The sequence below is a fragment of the Rana temporaria genome, chromosome 2 (assembly GCF_905171775.1).
Source record: "Rana temporaria chromosome 2, aRanTem1.1, whole genome shotgun sequence".
NCBI classification, from domain to species: Eukaryota; Metazoa; Chordata; class Amphibia; order Anura; family Ranidae; genus Rana; species Rana temporaria.
Genome location: NC_053490.1, coordinates 78,976,668 through 78,996,678, shown reverse-complemented (window position 1 = coordinate 78,996,678; position 20,011 = coordinate 78,976,668). Strand labels below are relative to the sequence as shown.

The 20,011-nt window shown below is 43.1% G+C and overlaps 1 protein-coding gene across 9 annotated transcripts in view; it reads left to right on the top strand.

Moving 5' to 3' along the window:
• Positions 1–20,011, top strand: part of FRY (FRY microtubule binding protein) — a 362,513-nt gene that overhangs the window by 169,078 nt on the left and 173,424 nt on the right. For all 9 annotated transcript variants that reach the window (XM_040340443.1, XM_040340444.1, XM_040340446.1 and 6 more), the window contains 4 exons: positions 7,715–7,854; positions 15,112–15,202; positions 19,038–19,117; positions 19,208–19,288. In XM_040340443.1, the coding sequence (XP_040196377.1) occupies positions 7,715–7,854; positions 15,112–15,202; positions 19,038–19,117; positions 19,208–19,288 (392 nt within the window). The remainder of the gene's footprint in view (positions 1–7,714; positions 7,855–15,111; positions 15,203–19,037; positions 19,118–19,207; positions 19,289–20,011) is intronic.

The window sequence follows — 20,011 nt, the reverse complement described above, 5'->3', positions numbered from 1 at the left end:
ACAGGAGACAGACTCGGTGGCCGGGGGGAGGACGGAGTCCCGAAGACAGAGCCAGCAGAGAGAGGTATGTGGGGTGGGGGGGAGAGGGGAGGACGGACGGGAGCACATATTTTACAAATGATTTCGGCGACATAGCCGCAATCACTTGTTAACGAGCGTGAGGATTCCCCCATAACTTACCGGCCTTAACTGTATCTTCCGGGCGTCGGGGGACTCCATGCCACTGCCGCCCCTTGGAGCCCTGCCGCCCCAAGGCCTGGCCTCAGTGGCCTTGTGGGAAATCCGGGCCTGGGTGCTGCACATGCGATCAGTTATGACACCAGACATTTAATGGCTTAACCGTTCAGTTGAAAGTGCAAGCAACTGTGACAGTTCTCATTCACAACATGCCTTGAAACTGTTTTGGAAAACATTTAAATGGCTGGGTTTAGCTTAACTTTAAATGTTCAGTTGGGCTTACAAATCTTAGGCACCTATATATAAGGCCAGGGGTCTCAAACTGGCGGCCCTCCAGCTGTTGCTGAACTACAAGTCCCATCATGCCTCTGTGGGAGTAATGCTTGTAACTGTCAACCTTGCAATGCCTCATGGGACTTGTAGTACTGCAACAGCTGCAGGGCCGCCAGTTTGAGACCCCTGTATTATGCCCTTTATTTACATACTGTAAGTATTGCAGTTTTACTGTATTTTAGTTTATGGATTCTTTAGGTTTATCGTTCTGTTCCATGAGGTTTAAATTAAGTAAACATTCATAATCCTTCACTGAGAGTTTTAGTACTAGAGTGTGAAAGCTAATTTGTCTCCAACTATACATTAAAATTGTGAAGACAAACATTCCGAAGGTAGCTGCATAAATAGCATTTGATTTTACATAAATATAAGGCTAAAAGTGTTTTTTTTTTTTTTTTTTTTTTTAACTGCTTGGACTTGATATTCCTGGACTGTAAGTAGTTCATTTATGATGGAAGAACATGCTCATTGACTACAACAAGGACATATTTATAGAAGAGAGCCCTCCCTTCCAGCACCAGCACAGAGTCAGGATTCATCTCTCCATTGGGTTTACTTCCAATAAATGAATGGGTTGAGCCACCAGCTTGCTTGCTAGACTTCCCTCCCTTCCTGTTCATGGAGCGTCAGGTTTTATTGAAAGCCCACCCTTCCTTCCTGCAGGCACTTGAAAGAGAGGAGAGCGCCTATGTACATATAGATCTTGCGTTCATGCTGACCTTTATTCCGACTGTATAGCATCATCTGTATAGGTAAAACACAGTGCTTGCTCTAAGCCTGCTTCATTATGTATGACATTCTTTATTTATGAATGAAATCATTTTCCGGAATTATGCCTGCTGCTGGCAGTATGCTGTATGTCACACATAATAGACAGTCTGCAATGTGCCTTTTTAATTCCGTATATTATTATACCACTGCCTGCCTTTACTGGATAAGAAGAGTATTTTTAAATCGGAAAGGAACTACTGGCTATTGCTGGGGTCATAAAGAGGAACTCTGAAAAGCACCGTTTTCATTTGATCTGTTAACATGCAACTGTAATTTAACCACTTAAGCCCCGGACCAAAATGCAGCTAAAGGACCCGGCCAGGTTTTGCGATTTGGCACTGCGTCGCTTTAACAGACAATTGTGCGGTCGAGCGACGTGGTTTTCCAAACAAAATTGGCGTCCTTTTTTTCTCACAAATAGAGCTTTCTTTTGGTGGTATTTGATCACCTCTGCGGTTTTTATTTTTTGCGCTATAAACAAAAATAGAGCGACAATTTTGAAAAAAATGCAATATTTTTTACTTTTTGCTATTATAAATATCCCCCAAAAATATATATTAAAAAAATAAAAAATTCCCTCAGTTTAGGCCGATACGTATTCTTCTACCTATTTTTGTCGAAAAAAAATCGCAATTAGCGTTTATCTGTTGGTTTGCGCAACATTTATAGCGTTTACAAAATAGGGGATAGTTTTATTGCATTTTTATAATTTTTTATTTTTTTACTACTTATGGCGGCAATCGGCGATTTTTTTTTTGTGACTGCAACATTATGGTGGACACTTCGGACAATTTTGACACATTTTTGGGACCATTGTCATTTTCACAGCAATAAATGCATTTAAAATGCATTGTTTATTGTGAAAATGCCAGTTGTAGTTTGGGAGTTAATCACAGGGGGCGCTGATGGGGTTATGTGTGACCTCATATGTGTTTACAACTGTAGGGGGGTGTGGCTGTAGGTGTGACGTCATAGATTATATATCCCTATAAAAGGGATCACGCGATCGATGACGCCGCCACAGTGAAGAACGGGGAAGCCATGTTTACACACGGCTCTCCCCGTTCTTCAGCTCCGGGGACCGATCGCGTCCCAGTCATGGAGCTTCGGACCGGGTCGTGGGCGCGCGCCCGCGACCCACGGCTGGACAATAGCACAGCACATACCTGTACTTGCATGTGCCCAGCCGTGCCATTCTGCCGACGTATATGTGCAGGAGGCAGTCCTTAAGTGGTTAAAGCCCAACTCCAGGAGTTAAAAAATTATCAGTTTTGCCTTGTGGCAAAGTGCTCCATCATGCTGGAAAAGGCATTGTTCCTCACCAAACTGTTCTTGGATGGTTGGCAGAAGTTTCTCTCGGAAAATGTTTTTGTACCATTCTTTATTTATGGTTGTTTTCTTAGGCAAAATTGTGAGTGAGCCCACTCCCTTGGCTGAGAAGCAACCTCACTCATGAATGGTCTCAGGATGCTTTACTGTTGGCATGACACAGGACTGATGGTAGTGCTTACCTTTTCTTCTCCGGACAAGGACCCAAACAATGTGAAAGGGCATTCATCAGAGAAAATGACTTTACTCCAGTCCTCAGCAGTCCAATAGCTGTACCTGTGCAGAATATCCGTCTGTCCCGGATGTTTTTCCTGGAGAGAAGTGGCTTCTTTGCTGTCTTTCTTAACACCATTCCATCCTCCAAAAGTCTTTGTCTCACTGTGCATGTAGATGCACTCACACCTGCCTCCTGCCATTCATGAGCAAGCTCTGCACTGGCGATGCCCCGACCCCAGAGCTGAATCAACTTCAGAAGACGGTCCTGGGCGGGGCTTTCTTGAGCGCCCTGAAGACATCTTCACAAATGCAGTGGAAATGTTTTTTTATGAGCCCAAGTTCAATTTCATGGCAAAGAGGGACTTTCATTACATTCTGGAGTAAAATGCAAATTGCCATAAAAAAAAAAAACTGACGCAGCAGACTTTGTAAAAATGTATGTTTGTATCATTCTCAAAACCTTTGGCCACGGCTGTATGTCTATAGACTATTTTAGTGTCCAGCCATGTAGTTATATTATTATTATTATTATTATTATTATTATTATTATTAGTATTATTATTTTTTTTAAACAGTTTATATTGAGAATTAACAAGTACAGAGTCAAATCAGACAGCGTCAACAAAAAAAACATCCATACAATTAAGGCAAAACAGGTACATAAGAAGCACAGTGAACCTGGAAAATTTAAAGTGAACAAGTAAAGTGATATAATCAAAAGTAATCACGTTCTGCAATGTAATAGATCAGCCGGACTCACCAAAACAAAGGGGCTAAGAGTCCTAGCGAGGCAGAGTTATAGTATGCGAGAACAGGTACAGGTCATCCCAAAGTACAGGTCATCCCAAAGCCCGCTCACCCCTATAGGGAGCACACTGTGAGCGAGGGGGAGGGGACCCTAAGAAGCCTAACTCGTAAGGACAGGTGTGGTTCAGTAATAGGTAGAAAACAAACATCCCCAATACGGACAAGAAACACAGCATAGTCTATGGTTTCCGGAGTCAAGTGAACAGCTATCCTAAAGTCTAACAACTAGGGATTTAGGTAGCAAGAAGTAATATCTAAATCTACTAATACTCAGTGTGCCCGAGCGCGTGCTCAAGTGAATGCAGATAGGGGGTATACAAGGTGGGAAAAGGAATAGAGAAGGGAGGGGAAGGTACAAGGGATAACGGAATTCTCCAGTGGATTAAGTCCTAGTAACTATGACAGGATCCAGAGGGGCATAGTAGAGACAGAAGGGTTGGCGGGACGTAAGGACTCCCTGTAGTGTGTCCAGCAAGCCCACGTGTGTCTGAACTTATCGTGGGCATCGTTGGCCTGGTGAATGACCCTTTCCATTTCCTCAATTTTGTTGACTCTGGAATGCCAATCATCAATAGTGGGAGGAAGGGCAGTTTTCCAGCATAGGGGAATGCATTGGGTAGCCGCATTGATGAGGTGTAGCATTAGGGATTTACGGTATGTCGATCTCGGTAGGGATGTATGGTGTAGGAAATATTGTGCCGGGGTAAAATCCGGGGTGAAAGTGGTGACACGAGCAATAAGATCATGTACCCCTTTCCAGAACGCTTGTATCAGGGGACAATCCCACCATATGTGGAGGAGTGAGCCCGTTGCTGAGTTGCATCTCCAACACATAGGAGGGACATTAGGAAGATTTTGTGAAGTTTGTCTGGTGTTCGGTACCATCGTGAGTATAGTTTGAATCTATTCTCTTGGGCTGAAACATTGATGGACCCTTTGTGCATGTAATCCCATACGCGATCCCATTCCTCTTCAGATAGAGTAACGGATAATGTCCATGTCCCACAATCTATAGATTCTAGAGTTGGGAGCTGCTCTGGATTGGAGTAAATTGTACACGGAAGAGATTAAATGGGTCTGAGGTTCAGTATTGTCACATATGAGTTGGAAAGGAGTGAGGTCGCTATACCAGTGTGATAGTAGCCGCGTACTGTGAAAAAATGCCTGAGTTGAAGGAATTTAAAATAGGGTATGTTCAAGTTTGAAAATTTGGAGGACATCTCTGAATGGGAGAGGAGCTTGCCATTGTTGAAGAAATTATGTGCTCTAACAGGTAAGCCACGGGGGGGGGCGTATACAGGTCGACTGTGGCAATGTCTGGCGGGAAGTCAGGGTTTTGGGTAAGAAGCGTCATAGGCCCAGGTGAGGGGATTATATGAAGAGTCTGACAGGCCGATCTAAAATTAACCAGGGTAGGTCCACTTTCTGTTTAGGGAGGATGAGTCTATCCCAACCTAATCTTGGGGGGTGACTTGCCCAAAGGAAGGTTCTGCATATGTTTTTAAAGGAGGCAAAGAAAGAGGGGGGGAAGTTTAATCGAGATGGCTTGCAGCAGATATAACATCCTGGGAAGGACATTCATCTTTAGTATCGCCTCCCTGCCAAACCACAAAAAATGTCCTTTGTTCCAATTGAGCAAGTCTTCCCTTATTTTCTGGAGGGCAGGTAAGAAATTTTTGGCGTAAAGGTCCGCCAAGTTGGTAGGGAGTGTAATACCTAGATATGTTATATCATGTGATTCCCACCTAAAAGGGAAATTTTGTTGACATAGGGATACCGTAGCCTTGGGAAGGGTAATATTAAGTGCTGTGGACTTACTAAAATGTATCTGTAGATTAGAAAGTTGTTGAAATAGTTTGAAGTCTTTGAGGAGGTTTGGTATGGTAGTGATTGGGTCTGACAGGAACATCAAGATATCGTCTGCGTAAGCGGCAATTTTGTATTGATTATGTTTGATAGTAATTCCTTTGATGTCTGGGTTATCTTGTAGCCTGTGCAGTAAGGGTTCTAAGGTGAGAACAAAAATAATGGGAGAAAGGGGGCAACCCTGCCGGGTACCATTAGTTACGGAGAAGGCGTCTGACAGTCAGCCATTCACTCTGATCCTAGCAGTTGGGATAGAGTATAGAGCCAAGATCATTTGAATGAAGCGAGACGGAAGCCCCAGTTTGTGTAATGCTGCGGACATATAGTCCCAGGCCACTCTGTCAAACGCCTTCTCCGCGTCCAGGGATAAAAAGAAGCCATTTGTAGTTGTCGAGGTCAGCTAGTGATGAATATTGATGGCTTTAGTGGTGTTATCCCTGGCTTCCCCACCAGGGATAAAGCCTACCTGATCGGTCGATACTATTTTGGGGAGAAGAGGAAGCAGTCGATTAGCCAGGATTTTTGCGTAGAGCTTCACGTCAACATTAATTAAAGAGATAGGGCGATAGTTTGAGACGAGTGTGGCGTCTCTACCCGGTTTCGGGATCAGTGTAATGTGGGCTTCTAGCAAGTCATTGTTGATAGGGGGAGGAGGGGAGTGTGTTAAATGTTTCCACAAATTTAGGGATCAGTATAGCACTGAAGGTTTTATAATAGCTGGCTGGTAAGCCATCCGGCCCCAGACTTTTCCCCGCTTTCAATTGTTTTAAGGCCAAGAGGGCCTCTTCGGTCGTAATAGGTGAGTTAAAGTGCGTCATATCTTCCGGAGGGATAGAAGAAGTGCCATATTCGGTTAAGAATTCGTCAATGAGATTTGTACGGTCCAGGGGGAGCGCATTTGTATTTGACTTGGGCAAGTTGTACAGGTTAGAGAAGTACTGGACGAAGTGTTGGGCGATACATTCGGTTTTGGTAACGGTGGCCCCTGCTGGGCAAGTGATAGCGTGTATGGTGTGGGTCTATCTCTCTCTTTTTTTTGTAGGGCTGTCGCCAGGAGTTTCCCCACCTTATTACCAAATTCGTAGAATAGTTTGTGGGTAAGGGCATACCTACGTTTCAAAGTTATCTGGAGTTCTCCCAGTAAATCTTCGATAGCTTTCAAGAGGTCAGAGTGAGTTTGGTTTGCCAGTGTAAGTTTGTGAGCCCATTCGAGAGTTTTAACCCGATTGGACAGTTCGTCGATACGCGCCTTCCTTAATTTGTGTCGCTTGGCCCTCAAAGAGATTAATTCCCCCCTAATGACGCATTTATGAGCCGCCCACGTAGTGGTTGGGGATGTGTCTGTGGCATCATTCTCTGCAAAATAATGTAGTTATATTATCAAGTTGATCTCAAAGTATGCTCTGTGGACTTCTCCGTTGATTCTCTTTGTACACCCAAAAGCTTTTACTTCTGAAGTATATGGTCTATCAGTGTATTATGTACTTCACTGTTTTACGATTGCTTCTTGCTATTGCTTCAGTCATGAATTTAACTTTTCTGTTAAGAAAAAAAAAAGTGCTTAATACAAAACACATACTTTGCTTGTGCATGTTACTGGCATAATGTCTTCCAAAATGCCAGCCTTGCCCACTGGTCCTGCAGCTGCTTTGTTCAGAATTTGTGGATGGCCTGCTTGTAGTCCTGAAGGAGAGGGGCTTGTGTCAGAACGTGTACAATGCTGGCTGTGTTGGCGAAATTGTATTTGGCATTTGGCTATTACCATATTGCTTAATCATATTCCCTGATAATGTGCAGTTCCGGGCATGCCCCTGTCATTGCTGGATCTTTTATCCTGAATATTAGCACTGACCAGCTGTTACCAGGGAGAGCTGAGATGCACAGTTCCACGTTATGGACCTGACATAAGCACAGTCATTACTTGTCCATTCTATTTTCAAGTCTCTGCAGATGGGGGGTGTTGGGGTCTGAGTGGCAGCCTGTTCCCCAACTCGCCTATGTACCACCATTGTAGTTCCACCAATGATTCCACTATTTGCATCTGAAGTGTTAGCTTTAGTTAGAACTGTTGTGTATAGTTTAATTATCATAAGTTTTTATCATTCTCCTCATAAGTCAGTGACCTTTTTCTTTTGACATAAAATCCTATCTGTGATTGTTCATCTTTCAGAAGAGTAATTGTATTAATATCTATCTTATTTTGTTCTCTTGCCAGGTAATTAGCTCAATGAGCTCTTTGTCAGACTACTGCTTACCCTCCATACTGCGCACTTTGTTTGACTGGTACAAACGTCAGAATGGCATTGAAGATGAGTCACATGAATATAGGCCAAGGACAAACACCAAATCCAAAGGGTAAGACTGCTATAAGTGTATATATATATATATATATATATATATATAATCTACTGTATATATGTGTGTCTGCACGCAGCTAATGGGTGAAAGGTATTACACCATTAAGAAATTAAATAAATTGGAAACCTGCATCCTGTTCTTTATTTATGTGTATTTGTATGTAGCATATATAGTATGATTATACAGATTGATGTTTGCCAATAAAAAAGGCAAACATGTGTAAGAACCAGGTATGTGTTTATATTATTTCTTCAAAATTTGAAATTTTTCTTATATTGCCATATTAGAACTTGGCCACACTAGCAAACATATGTCTGTGAGTGCTGACCGATGTGTTCTGGTAGTGTAAAAAAAAGGTAAAAAAACCTTCAACCTTTACAACCACAAGAAAATGGTTTTGCCATGAGGAAGTTATAAGGAAGGCTACTTTGGAAAGAAAGGATGGAGAAGTTGAGAGGGCAACTAGTTCTGTGAAAAGCTGTCTGTAAAAATTGCCATATTTTATGTTCCAGAATACCATTACTTCAACAAGCTGATATGCATTGACTCTTGAGTGCCTTTATTTTAATACTGATGTAGATAGGACAGACCCCCCCCCCCCCTTTATTTCTATACAGCTGGACTGTCTCTTTTGTGTTTACTGGAGTGACAAGGGTTTTCCAGTTTTAACACCAGTGTTCTAATTCTCCTGAGTGGAATTCCTTGTATTCATTTATCATGCTAAGAGAGAAAGGACTTGTGTATTTGCCAAGACCGTCTCATCTTCTGGTCTTCAGTGGCCAAGTAGGGTAAGATATGTTATGCTGCCTCTGTAGAGGGATGCATTAACGGAGCACCTGGAGAGCACAATGTAGCTCTCAGCATGAAGAACCATCACTGGGGTATACAATCTGTTAATAGAGCTGTGTTTACCCTAGCTAAATGTACATCGAGACGGCTTTTTGTTGAGCTTTTCCATTTCTACCAGAAACCATATTGCATAATTATTATTATTAATACCAATTATAAATCCAGTATACCATTCTAAAGGCGCAGCATGCTGTCTGCTGTGTATTGAAAGCTTGCAGATTAATACACTCCTTCGGCCATTACTTGAGTCACAGAATCTTGTGATTCCTCCAGTAGTTCTTGCAGCTTCCTACACAGCTGTGGTACTGGAATTACTTCCAAATGTCAAAAGATAGAAGATAGGATGCTGATGACAGGTTGAAGTCTCATGTAGATTATTTAACTATAGAAAATAGCTTTGATGTGAGGAGAGAATTAGTAAAAGTGTAAACGAATGAATTTGTGTGTATGTATATCTACCATTTGTCCAGTTTTTATTGAAATTTAAACAGTTTAATGTCTTAATGTAATCTCCCAATGTACAGTATGTGACCGCGATATTGTGTCAATCTCGCTGCTTTTATCGCCGAAATTGACCACCTACGAGCCCCGTCGCAGGAGCCAGCGCCGGGCTGGCTCGCCGGGAAGGGAAAAAGCCGACATACGTCCGACTTAAAATGAACGGGGATCCGACTTGAATTCCCGCCAATTCCAAGCACTGTGTTTGGTATGAATCATGAGGGGGAACTCCACGCCAAATTTTAAATAAAAAAAACGGCATGGGTTCCCCTCCAGGAGCATACCAGGCCCTTCAAGATCTACTACCACAGTTTTTTTTGTAGCATGGCACCTCTAGTAACACTGCATTACTCTGCTATTTGCATTGTTTCTGGTATTGGCACCTATACATTGTGGCATGGGTGGCTTTGTCAGCCCATAACACGTGCTGCCTGCAGAGACGGTGCCACCCATGCCGCCAAATTGCCTATGCCGTAATGTGCTACAGACAGTGCCACCCATGATGCTAATGCCATAACGCATGTGCTGCCTGCAGAGACAGTGCGCGGCATGGGTGGCAGTGTCTGCAGCACAATATGGCATTGGTGGCACTGTCAGCAGGTAGCACATGCGTTATGGCATTAGCGTCGTGGGTGGCACTGTCTGCAGCACATTGCGGCATGGGAGACAGTGCCACTCATGCCGCCAATGCCGTAATGTGCTTCAGACAGTGCCATCCATGCCGCTAATGTCATAACGCATGTGCTTCCTGCAGAGACAGTGCCACCCATGCTGCCAGTAGAATTATGCCATTGGTGGTATGGGTGGCAGTGTCTGCAGCACAACATGGCATTGGTCGCATGGGTGGCACTGTCTGCAGGTAGCACATGTGTTTTGGGCCATAACGCATGTGCTGCCTGCAGAGACATTGCCACCCATGCCGCCAATGGCGTAATGTGCTGCAGACAGTGCCACCCATGATGCTACTACCATAAAGCATTTGCTGCCTGCAGAGACAGTGCCACCCATGCCGCCAATGGCATTATGCCATTGGTAGCATAGTGAGCACTGTCTACAGCACAATATGGCATTGGCGGCATGGGTGGCACTGTCAGCAGGCAGCACATACGTTATGGCAATAGCGTCATGGGTGGCTGGGTTGCATTGTCTGCAGCACAATATGGCATTGGTAGGCGGCATGGAATGGGAGGCACTGTCTGCAGCTCAATATGGCATCTGGGGAGGGACCAGGGGCGGAGCCAGGGTGGGGCTGAAGGGGGCCCCGTCAGGTAGGCTGTACAAGGCCCCATGATTTCTATCAGCGCCCCTGTTGCCAAGTCAAGATGTGCCATGCTGACCCAAAAAGACTGAGTGCTGTAATAAAATCAAAAAGTGCTTCAACAAGTTATTAATTTAAGGGTGTGCACACTATTGCAACCATATTATTATTTTTTTTTTTTTTACTTCCCTCCACCTAAAAGATTTCAGTTTGTTGTTCAACTGAGTTGTACCGTTTTATAGGTCACATTAAAGGTGGGAAAAGTTCTGAAATTATTTGTCTAATTTTTTTACATCACAGAAACCTGACATTTTAGCAGGGGTGCGTATACTTTTTATATCCACTGTACTGTTGTACTGTTGCAGTATAATACTGTCCAAATATTTCTTAAGTGGATGTAGTAACAGTCTGTTTCAACACTGTTTTTATACAGGCAGAGCGCTTGTAAGTAATCAACAAAAGTTGGGACACATGTAGGAGGAATTGTTGGCATAAACGTTTAGGGCCTAATTTACTTACTCACTAGTGATTGTAAAGTCACCTTTAAAAAATAAAAAACAAAAAATCAGACATGTTATACCCACCTGCTCTATGCAGAAGGTTTTGCACAGAGCAGCCCAGATCCTCCTCTTCTCTGGTCCCTCTTTGCTGCTCCTGGCCTCTCCCTCCTATTGAGGTCAGCAGCTTCCTATGGGGGCACTGGAGCCAAGTAACAGCTTTGTGTGTCCATTCAGACATGAGCCCCGACTCGGCCCCATCCCCTCTCTCCCCTGATTGGCTGAGTGACTTTGACCGCCAGGGGAGCCAATGGCGCTGCTGCTGTGTCTCAGTCAATCAGGAGGAGTGTCCCGGTAGGCTTAGACATTCGTGGACATCGCTGGAGAGAGATGGGGCTCAGGTAATTAATTAGGGGGGTACTGGGGTGGCTGCTACACACAAGTTTTTTTTTTTTATCTTAATGCATAAAATGCATTAAGATAAAAAAAAACTTCTGCCTTTACAACTCCTTTAACTGCTGCAAAACAACAGTGAGTTGTTAACCCCAGGGCTGTCTTAATGAGAGGGCACACCTAGGCATGGCCCAGGGGCCCCAGCTGCATGGGGGGCCCCTGCACTTTCCTAAAAGCAGCTGCTCCTTGAGCCCACGCTGCCCCAAAACTGGGGGGCCCCATGATGGCACTGAGTGATGGATACACAGGGGAGGCAGGCTGGCAGTAGTACACCATGCTGTGCAGAACAATACCTATTATTTCACAGCCATCAGGGAGGGGCAGGGCCGGAGCGCCAGTGATGCTCTGACACTGCTCCATGCAGCTTGAATGCTCGGGACTCGAAAGCTGCGGGGTAGGAGCTGGAGTTGGCAGCACTGAGAGCCCAAATGCGGAAGTAGCATTGTGGATGGTGTCATGGTGAGCCCAGCTGTCCAGCACTGTTTGCACCAAAAGGCCTGGAATGCCTGGAGGGATGCTCCCTCCTTCTGCCTGCTTAATTGGTATAGGTGAGTGCAGTGCTGGAGGTGGTCACAGAGCCAAAAGTTTACATGCACTGTATCTCCACTGGAAAAGGGGGTACTACATGGATGGAATAATGGTGCTGGGGGATATCAAGGGTTTATGGAGGAAAACAATGCTGAGGGGGGGGGGGGGTCTGGGGTGTATAGGGGGTAGCAATGCTTGGGGTATCTTGAGTGGCTATAGTACTAGAGGTATCAGGGATGTAGAAAGGTCACAGTGTAGGGGGTATCAGGGATGTAGTGGGGTCACAATATAAGGGGTATCTTATGGTATATGGTTACAGTGCTGGGGGATATCTAGGGTTTAGAGGGGTCAGAATGCTGGGGGAATATCTGGGGTGTAGAGGGGTCATAGTGCTGGGGAGGCATCAATCTAGCAGATTATATGCACAGGGCAGCTTTGTTACTTTATGTATGTAGTATTTTCCCACTGTTTCTTTGCTGTACAGAATGATAGTTCATGTAGTTAATGCGGGGGTCCACCCAAAAGGGGAAGCTCCGCTTGTGTGCCTCCTACCTACTTGATGTCTGTTTACCTGCACTGTCTCCATTGTAGGGGGCCTCAGAGCATTACTTTGCCCAGGGGCCCATGATGCTATTAAGACGGCCCTGGTTAACCCATTACTTTACTTTCCTGAAAAGGGACTTTTTGTATAACTCTGAAATGTACATTATTTTTTAGTTCTTGTTAGCCTTTTACCGCTTATAGTTTACCGCTTACCTTTTGTACAATTTCAGGTTATTTTCTGGACCTGAACTGTTTACATTTCAATAAAAATTGGAAAAATGGGGGTGTTCTAAACTTTTGACTAGTTTACCTGTATTTTTCTGCTCCTTTTTATACATTAATAATAATGTTTCATTTGAAACATAAACCAGCTTTTTAGTAGCCAAGCATTGTTTACATTTTGCCTGCATGCTGTTGAGCAGGCAGCTCAAGTTTAGCAGTGTCTCCATTACTTTATTCCTAGAGTGTATTAGATGAAATACCACGGTGGTCATTATGCTCTCTTCATACACACGCCATTAAAGCATCCTTGATGAATTTTGCAGTTTATGCTAAGGAACGGAGTTTACTCTACTCTAGGCTGTTGAATACACTATAAATGTGTTCCTGGTATGAGGTTGATTTGACTACACATGCCCAATCGGATCACCTTCATTTACCTGGTGTGTATTGGGCTTAAGGCCAGCTCCATACAAAAATGCGGTCTCTTGAGGACTCCATCCAAAAATGCTATCTCTTGAGGACTCCATCGTGGACACAGACACATTAGCGCTACCAATTTTGCTGCAACGCCAAATGACAGAGTGCACAGTGTGGTCCAGCAGTGATCGAATAGCTCCATTATGGTCACCGAGGAATTTCTAATTGAAAACTCAAGGTTGGATGGAGTTGGCCTTTAAAGTGACCTGAAAAAAATGTGCTATTGAAACTTAGTGCAATGAAAGAAATGAATAAGCAGAGATTTATTTAAGACGACATGACAAAATCATCAGTAGATCCAGATATTCAGCTGCCTAAGTCTGTGGAATTGTTGACTTGATATGCAGTTTTTACTGAAGGGCTAGGTGAAAATTAGGTCTTTAGCGTAAACACATTTTGTAGCATACATGTATTTTACAGCATGCTGACCGTTCTGGATTAAAGTGTTTGTGAACCCATATATACAAATCACGGCCAGCCCCTGTATTAGAGCTAGGCATATCACACTGTATAAGGCCCCTTTCACATGTGCGAACCGTATGTCCGTATTTTCATCCATCCGTTTGCAGATGAAAACGGGACATACATTGGTCCCTATGTGATTGCGGGTGTCAGCGGATGAACATCCGCTGACGCCCGTAATCACCCGCCTCCGCAAAGATCCGATTTTGCGGACGGAAGAAAATCCTATTTTTTTCTTCCGTCATCGGATCGGATGAACACGGACACACAGTCCGTGTACATCTGATCCCCCCCCCCCATACGGGAGAGCGGAGAAAAGACAGCGCGGTCCCTGCACAGTGTGCAGGGGCCACCCTGTCAGCTGACGGCTCAGCAGGGATTTTACGGAGCGATCACCGCTGAGCTTACGGACACACGGAGGCGGATCATTACTGATCCGCCCCGTGTGAAAGGGCCCTTGGTCTTTTATAAAAACGAGGCATGTAAATACCTTTTTAGAGCGATCACGTGAGTGGCGACATGGCTTCTGCAGGAGGGGCCAAGATCTCCCTCTGACATCAGTTGGGGTGGTCACGTGACCGGCCTGAAGAGCACTCTAAAAAGATATTTTACATGCTTCATTTTTGTAAAATACTTATACAGTGTGGTATGCCTATCTATAATAGAGGGGCTGGCAGTGACCAATTTTATATTTTTACTAATAGTGATGGGGGGGGGGGACAGAGACGCAGAACACATAGCTGGCAGGGAGGGAGGGGATGAGGTGGAAAGAGGAGAGCAAAGCAGGGCTGCGGATGATGGAGGGACGCACGTTGACCACGATGTTCAGGGCTCAGCAGCCCTGATTATTGTCATCGGCGCAGAGAGGGGGATACAGGAAGGTTTTTTTTTTTTACAGTTTAGAGAGGGGCAGATTACACTGCACAAGAACTGTGCTGTTTTATCTGCTTTAAGGGATCAGGATCTCAAAAAAATTTTTGGGGGGGGTTAACAAGAACTGTGGGGCCTGTTTAGTGAAGTATGAAATCCTGCATGGGCGAATATACGGAGCCCCAAAAAGTCCTCTTCCCATAAAGTTCAATTATACTGGAAACATGCAAAATTGGTTGTCATTGCAACAAGTGAAGATCCATGTCCTACAGATCCATGATGTTAATTTGACATATAGTAGATTTTTCATATGAAGCCATTTAAATGGGCAATCTCATTGCTCTTTCCAGCCACTCATTCAAATTCAGTACAAATGTGTAGTCCTAGTACATCACACTGAACATAATTTTATCACTTAATATCTTAATAGTGTTGACACAAAGTACTTTCTTTCCTATTTAATATATTGGTAAATGTACAAAGCCATTATTACAGTTTGACTTCCTGCTGCTCCTATAATTAGATTATTAATAGATTCATTTTTCTTATTGTTTGGAAATCAATTAGTGACGTTCATTTTCCTTTTTCCCCATACAGTGATGAACAGCAAAAAGATTACTTGATGGAAAGGAGGGATCTGGCAATCGATTTTATTTTTTCATTAGTTCTTATTGAAGTTTTAAGACAGGTAAGATGACACTGCCACGGACTACATGTTCATAGTTTTCATTAAGTGGCTCAGCAGAATTTCTTCCTATGGTTTCAGGAAGCGGATAATGCACAGTTGATTGAATTAGGTGACATTGTATACATTAAGTGGCCAGCAGATGCCCTTTAATATTAATTTAGCTGTAGGATATCTGCGGATGCCTACTGTATTGTTTTGACTCCTCATATACTGTCATAGAAATCAACTTCATTCTACACGGTATAACATTCTTTGGCTTCATTATAAGAACTAGAGTTGAAGGGTAACTCCACTTTCGTGGAGAAAAAAATTGTAAATAAAGAATAAAATGATATAGCATATACAATTGCGACACAAGTCAAATTGTAATTGAATGTTATTACAAATTACCTTTCTTTTTAAATCTGAAAAATTCAAGGAATTTAATTCTTCCTAGTCAGGTAAAATGGGTCCTATCCTCAGTGTAACTTTTTTAAATAAATACAATTCAGTGCACTCACACGTAGCAGCAAAAATGGAGCTTTAAAGCATGACTATTATTTGCCCAGGTAAAGCAACGGGTTTGCTTTAATGAAGCCACCTCCAGTAGCACATAATTACTACTTAATCACCCACTGCTCGCTTTAGCAGTATGAGCAAAATATTATACCTGTTTGTGTGAAGGCACATGTGATTCACTCTATATGACATCACTGGGCCAGTTGGTGTTGTCACACAAGTCCATAAACTTCCATGACAGGGGAGAGAAAATAAGTCAAGTATATGCTGCTGGAAGTAAAGATGGTTTAGGGCAGAATTGGATCCTAGGCAAAGTGGCAGCTTTGAGCCCCCACCCCATAAATGACACGGATAATGATTTCTATAAGTACCTACTGGGTCCTAAGGTCCAGCCTAGGCTGTTTTGTGAATGATCTAGCCTTGCTTGAGAGGGAGGTGAACCTGTTGCTTTCCCCTTAGTGGGCAAAGCGTGGATTTACTTTAAAGCCTAATAAAACTTTCAATTTAAATTGGCTAAATTTGTTCCAGGTGTATCAAAAAAATAGATAAGAATCTTTGTTCCTCTAGTGTTAACTGAGTGCGGGTGTTGGACCTGTGGAAACAACACTTTTTTCCACACAGAAGCAAGGGTCGTATTCTGAAACCTTCCACAGTAAAAAGTCTTCCAGCCACTACCGGCGTGGCAAGATGGTCAACCTAAGACTAGAGATCTCTCATATTACTCATTTTAAACCCCTCTGATCAGAATCGGGCCCACAGTCTAGTATTACCATGCATCAAAAAGCTGGCAGTGGAGTCAGAGTATCTGGTTTAAGGTGGATTTAAACCCTCACATATACTATGTGAAGTGAATAGCCTCAGATGATACACAGAGATTAAACAAATCTCCCTACATACGTTTTATTTGTATATCTGATGTCTTTAGCTTTCTACACTCTTTAGAATGTGAACATTGTGTTAGAAAGTTTTTTTCCTGTTCCACCACTGGGTGTGGAGTCTTGGCACACACTGTTTGACAGCTGATTGGAGGAAAGGCAAACACTCCTCCTTCACATAGGCAGAGGAATGAAGAAACATGCAGAGCTGCAGTCTCAATAGACAAACTCTATGCTAATCTATTTATAGCACCCTCCCGACACAAATTTTCAGCTGCTTTTATCTTCTGTGTCGAGAACTTTTCAGAAGTTATCATGCTGATAACAGAGGAGCCAAGCAGCAGAAAGACACAAAAAATTAGAGCTTTGGCGAGAGATAAGTAAACACCTTTCCTTTTCAATCTGCAGCCACTGTAATTTTCCATAAATGCAAAGAAATACAGCTATATGGAGTTGTTCTGTGCACAAAATGTGTACTGACCACTACCCAGAAACATAATTTCCTGCTTGTGTGAGTGGCTCACCAATTTTCCTAGAAGTCTGCCTAAGATACAAGTCATATTTCAGGCATCCCCTGCAACAAAAATGTTGTTTTTAGTGAAACACTCCCAATAGGAACGCATCTAAATGGATGCAGGCCCAGCAGCTTTCCTCATTAGTGCCCTGCAGCTGCCACAGCTGACAGATAATTATGAAACCACTCCCATTAAACCCACTCGGTACAGAGGCACAGACAAACACACAGGGATTTTTTCAGAATAACAAAAGGTAGGAATCTGCAACAAAGGTTGTTATAATCTTTGCAATGTACATAGATCACCCAGAGGGGAATGTGTTTTTTCTCAACAAAAGCGTAGTTGCACTTTTTAGGTTTCGAGGCTGACGTTTGGTAAATCAAACCCTCATCTCCCTCCACATATTTTCTATGGCATTAAGATCTGTAGACTGGCTAGGCAACTCCAGGACCTTATTGTGCTTCTTAAACCACTTCTTTGTTGCCTTGGCCATGTGTTTTGGGTCATTGTCATGCTGGAAATACCCATCCATGACCAATTTTTTAATGCCCTGGCTGAGGAAAGGAGGTTCTCACCCAAAATTTGACTGTACATGGCCCCGTCCATTGTCCCTTTTTGATGCACTGAAGGTGTCCTGTCCACTTGGCAGTAAAACAACAACCCCAACGCCTAATGTTTCCACCTCCATGTTTGACTGTGGGGATGGTGTTCTTGGGGTCATAGGCAGCATCCCTTCTCCAAATATGGCAAGTTGAGTTGATGCCAAAGAGCTTGATTTTGGTCTCAGCTGACCACAACACTTTCACCCAGTTCTCCTCTGAGTCATTCAGATATTCATTAGCAAATTTCAGATGGGCCTGTACATGTGCTTTCTTGAGCAGGGGGACCTTGCATGTGCGCTGCAGGATTTCATTCCTTCACAGCGTATTGTGTTACCAATTGTTTTCCTGGTGACTATGGTCACAGCTGCCATAAGATCATTGACAGGAATCTCCCGTGTAGTTCTGGGCTGATTCTTCACCACTCTCATAATTATTGAAACTCCAGGAGGTGAGATCTTGCATGGAGCCTCAGACCGATGGTGAGTGACAGTTATTTTGTGTTTTTTCCATTTGCTAATAATCGCACCAACTGTTGTCACCCCCCCCCCCCCCCAAGCTGTTTAGCAATGATCTTGTAGCCCATTCTAGCTTTGTGTAAGTCTACAATCTTGTCCCTGACATCCTTGCACAGCTCTTTGGTCTTGTCCATGGTGGAGAGATTGGAATATGATTGATTGTTTCTGTGGACAGGTGTCTTTTATACAGGTAACAAGCAGAGATTAGGAGCACTCCCTTTAAGAGAGTGCTCCTAATCTCATCTCTCAGCTGGGAGCCAGAAATCTTGCTGATTGATAGGGGATCAAATACTTATTTCACTCATTGAAATGCAAATCAATTTGTAACTTTTTTGAAATGCGTTTTTCGGGATACTTTTGTTGTTCTGTCTCTCACTGTTAAAATAAACCTGCCATTAAAATTATAGACTGATCATTTCTTTGTCAGTGGGCAAACATACAAAATCAACAGGTGATCAAATCCTTTTTTCCCTTACTGTATGGGCCCAGGTCAGATTTTATGAATGGGGTTTACATCCAAGTAGAAGCTACTACCCATTAATCTACAGTGCCACAAGCAGAGAGATAACACATATGTTGTTATACACACCACTATTACATGTAAAACTAGGAAGTTTATGGAAAAATTGGATATTATTAAACAAACAAATGTTGAGGATCTTAAAATATGTTATAAAGGAGAGTGATTTATTTTATCTAGCAAAGGGAAGCAATGTAAGGAATACAGTTTTAAGTTAAAATTGGTTTGTTTATAGATCTTAACTGCCTATTATCTTTTATGACAAACTTGTTTTACTGCCAATTCCAACTATATTCTTTTGTATTTCTAGATTCCCTTGCATCCAGTAATTGACAGCTTGGTTCATGATGTAATTACATTGGCTTTTAAGCACTTTAAATACAAGGAAGGGTAATATGATTCAGAATTGACTACAGAATTCTTATTTTTTTCCTATTATACTATTGTATTGCTCATAATTTTTTTTCTTCTTGTTTCTAGCTATCTAGGTCCAAACACTGGTAATATGCATATAGTGGCTGATCTATATGCGGAAGTTATAGGAGTATTAGCACAGTCAAAGTAAGTGTACCCTTGTGAATATTATCACTGAATGTTCTACCATTATCCTTTTTAAAGATGTACAAGTAGTGGGGAGTTTCTTACCTAAATGCAGGAATGCATTAAAGGAGAAGTATAGCCTAAGCTCGTTTTGTTGTACTTCTCCTATGGATCACAAGAGTGCTCTCCTGTGACCCGTTTTCAGCAGAAAGCAGGCTGAAGTCCGCTCTTTGCTGATGTCACACAAGTCAGTCCAGGCACCGCGTCATCCTGACAATTGAAAGTCTGGGTCTGCCAGGTGCTAGCCTCTCAGCGAGCCATTGAGAGTCTGAGCCGCCCGCTCCCCTCCCTCCACAGCACAGTGCTCCAGTGAGCAAGGAGGAGCAGGGTGGAGAGCTGCTGATTGCTCTCTGCTCGGGGAACTGTCAGAACCGAGCGATCGTGACGTTTGATCGCTTGGTTCTCAGTGTAGAGACACTGGGGGACAGATGCAGCATCGGAGTGATGCTGCATCCACCTAGGTAAGTATAAATCAGGAAAAGAACATAAACCCATACTTCTCTTTTAATTAAAAAATGTTTTGAGTTGAGTACCTCTATAAGAAACATTAAATATAGTTTTGCGTGGAGCTATCTAAATGCTGAACTTCTCGCAATTATAAAAGACACTAATTAAAGCGGAACTAAACTAAAGTCAATTTAACGGTTTTGCAAAATGGGTACATCCAAGGCATTCCATGAATGA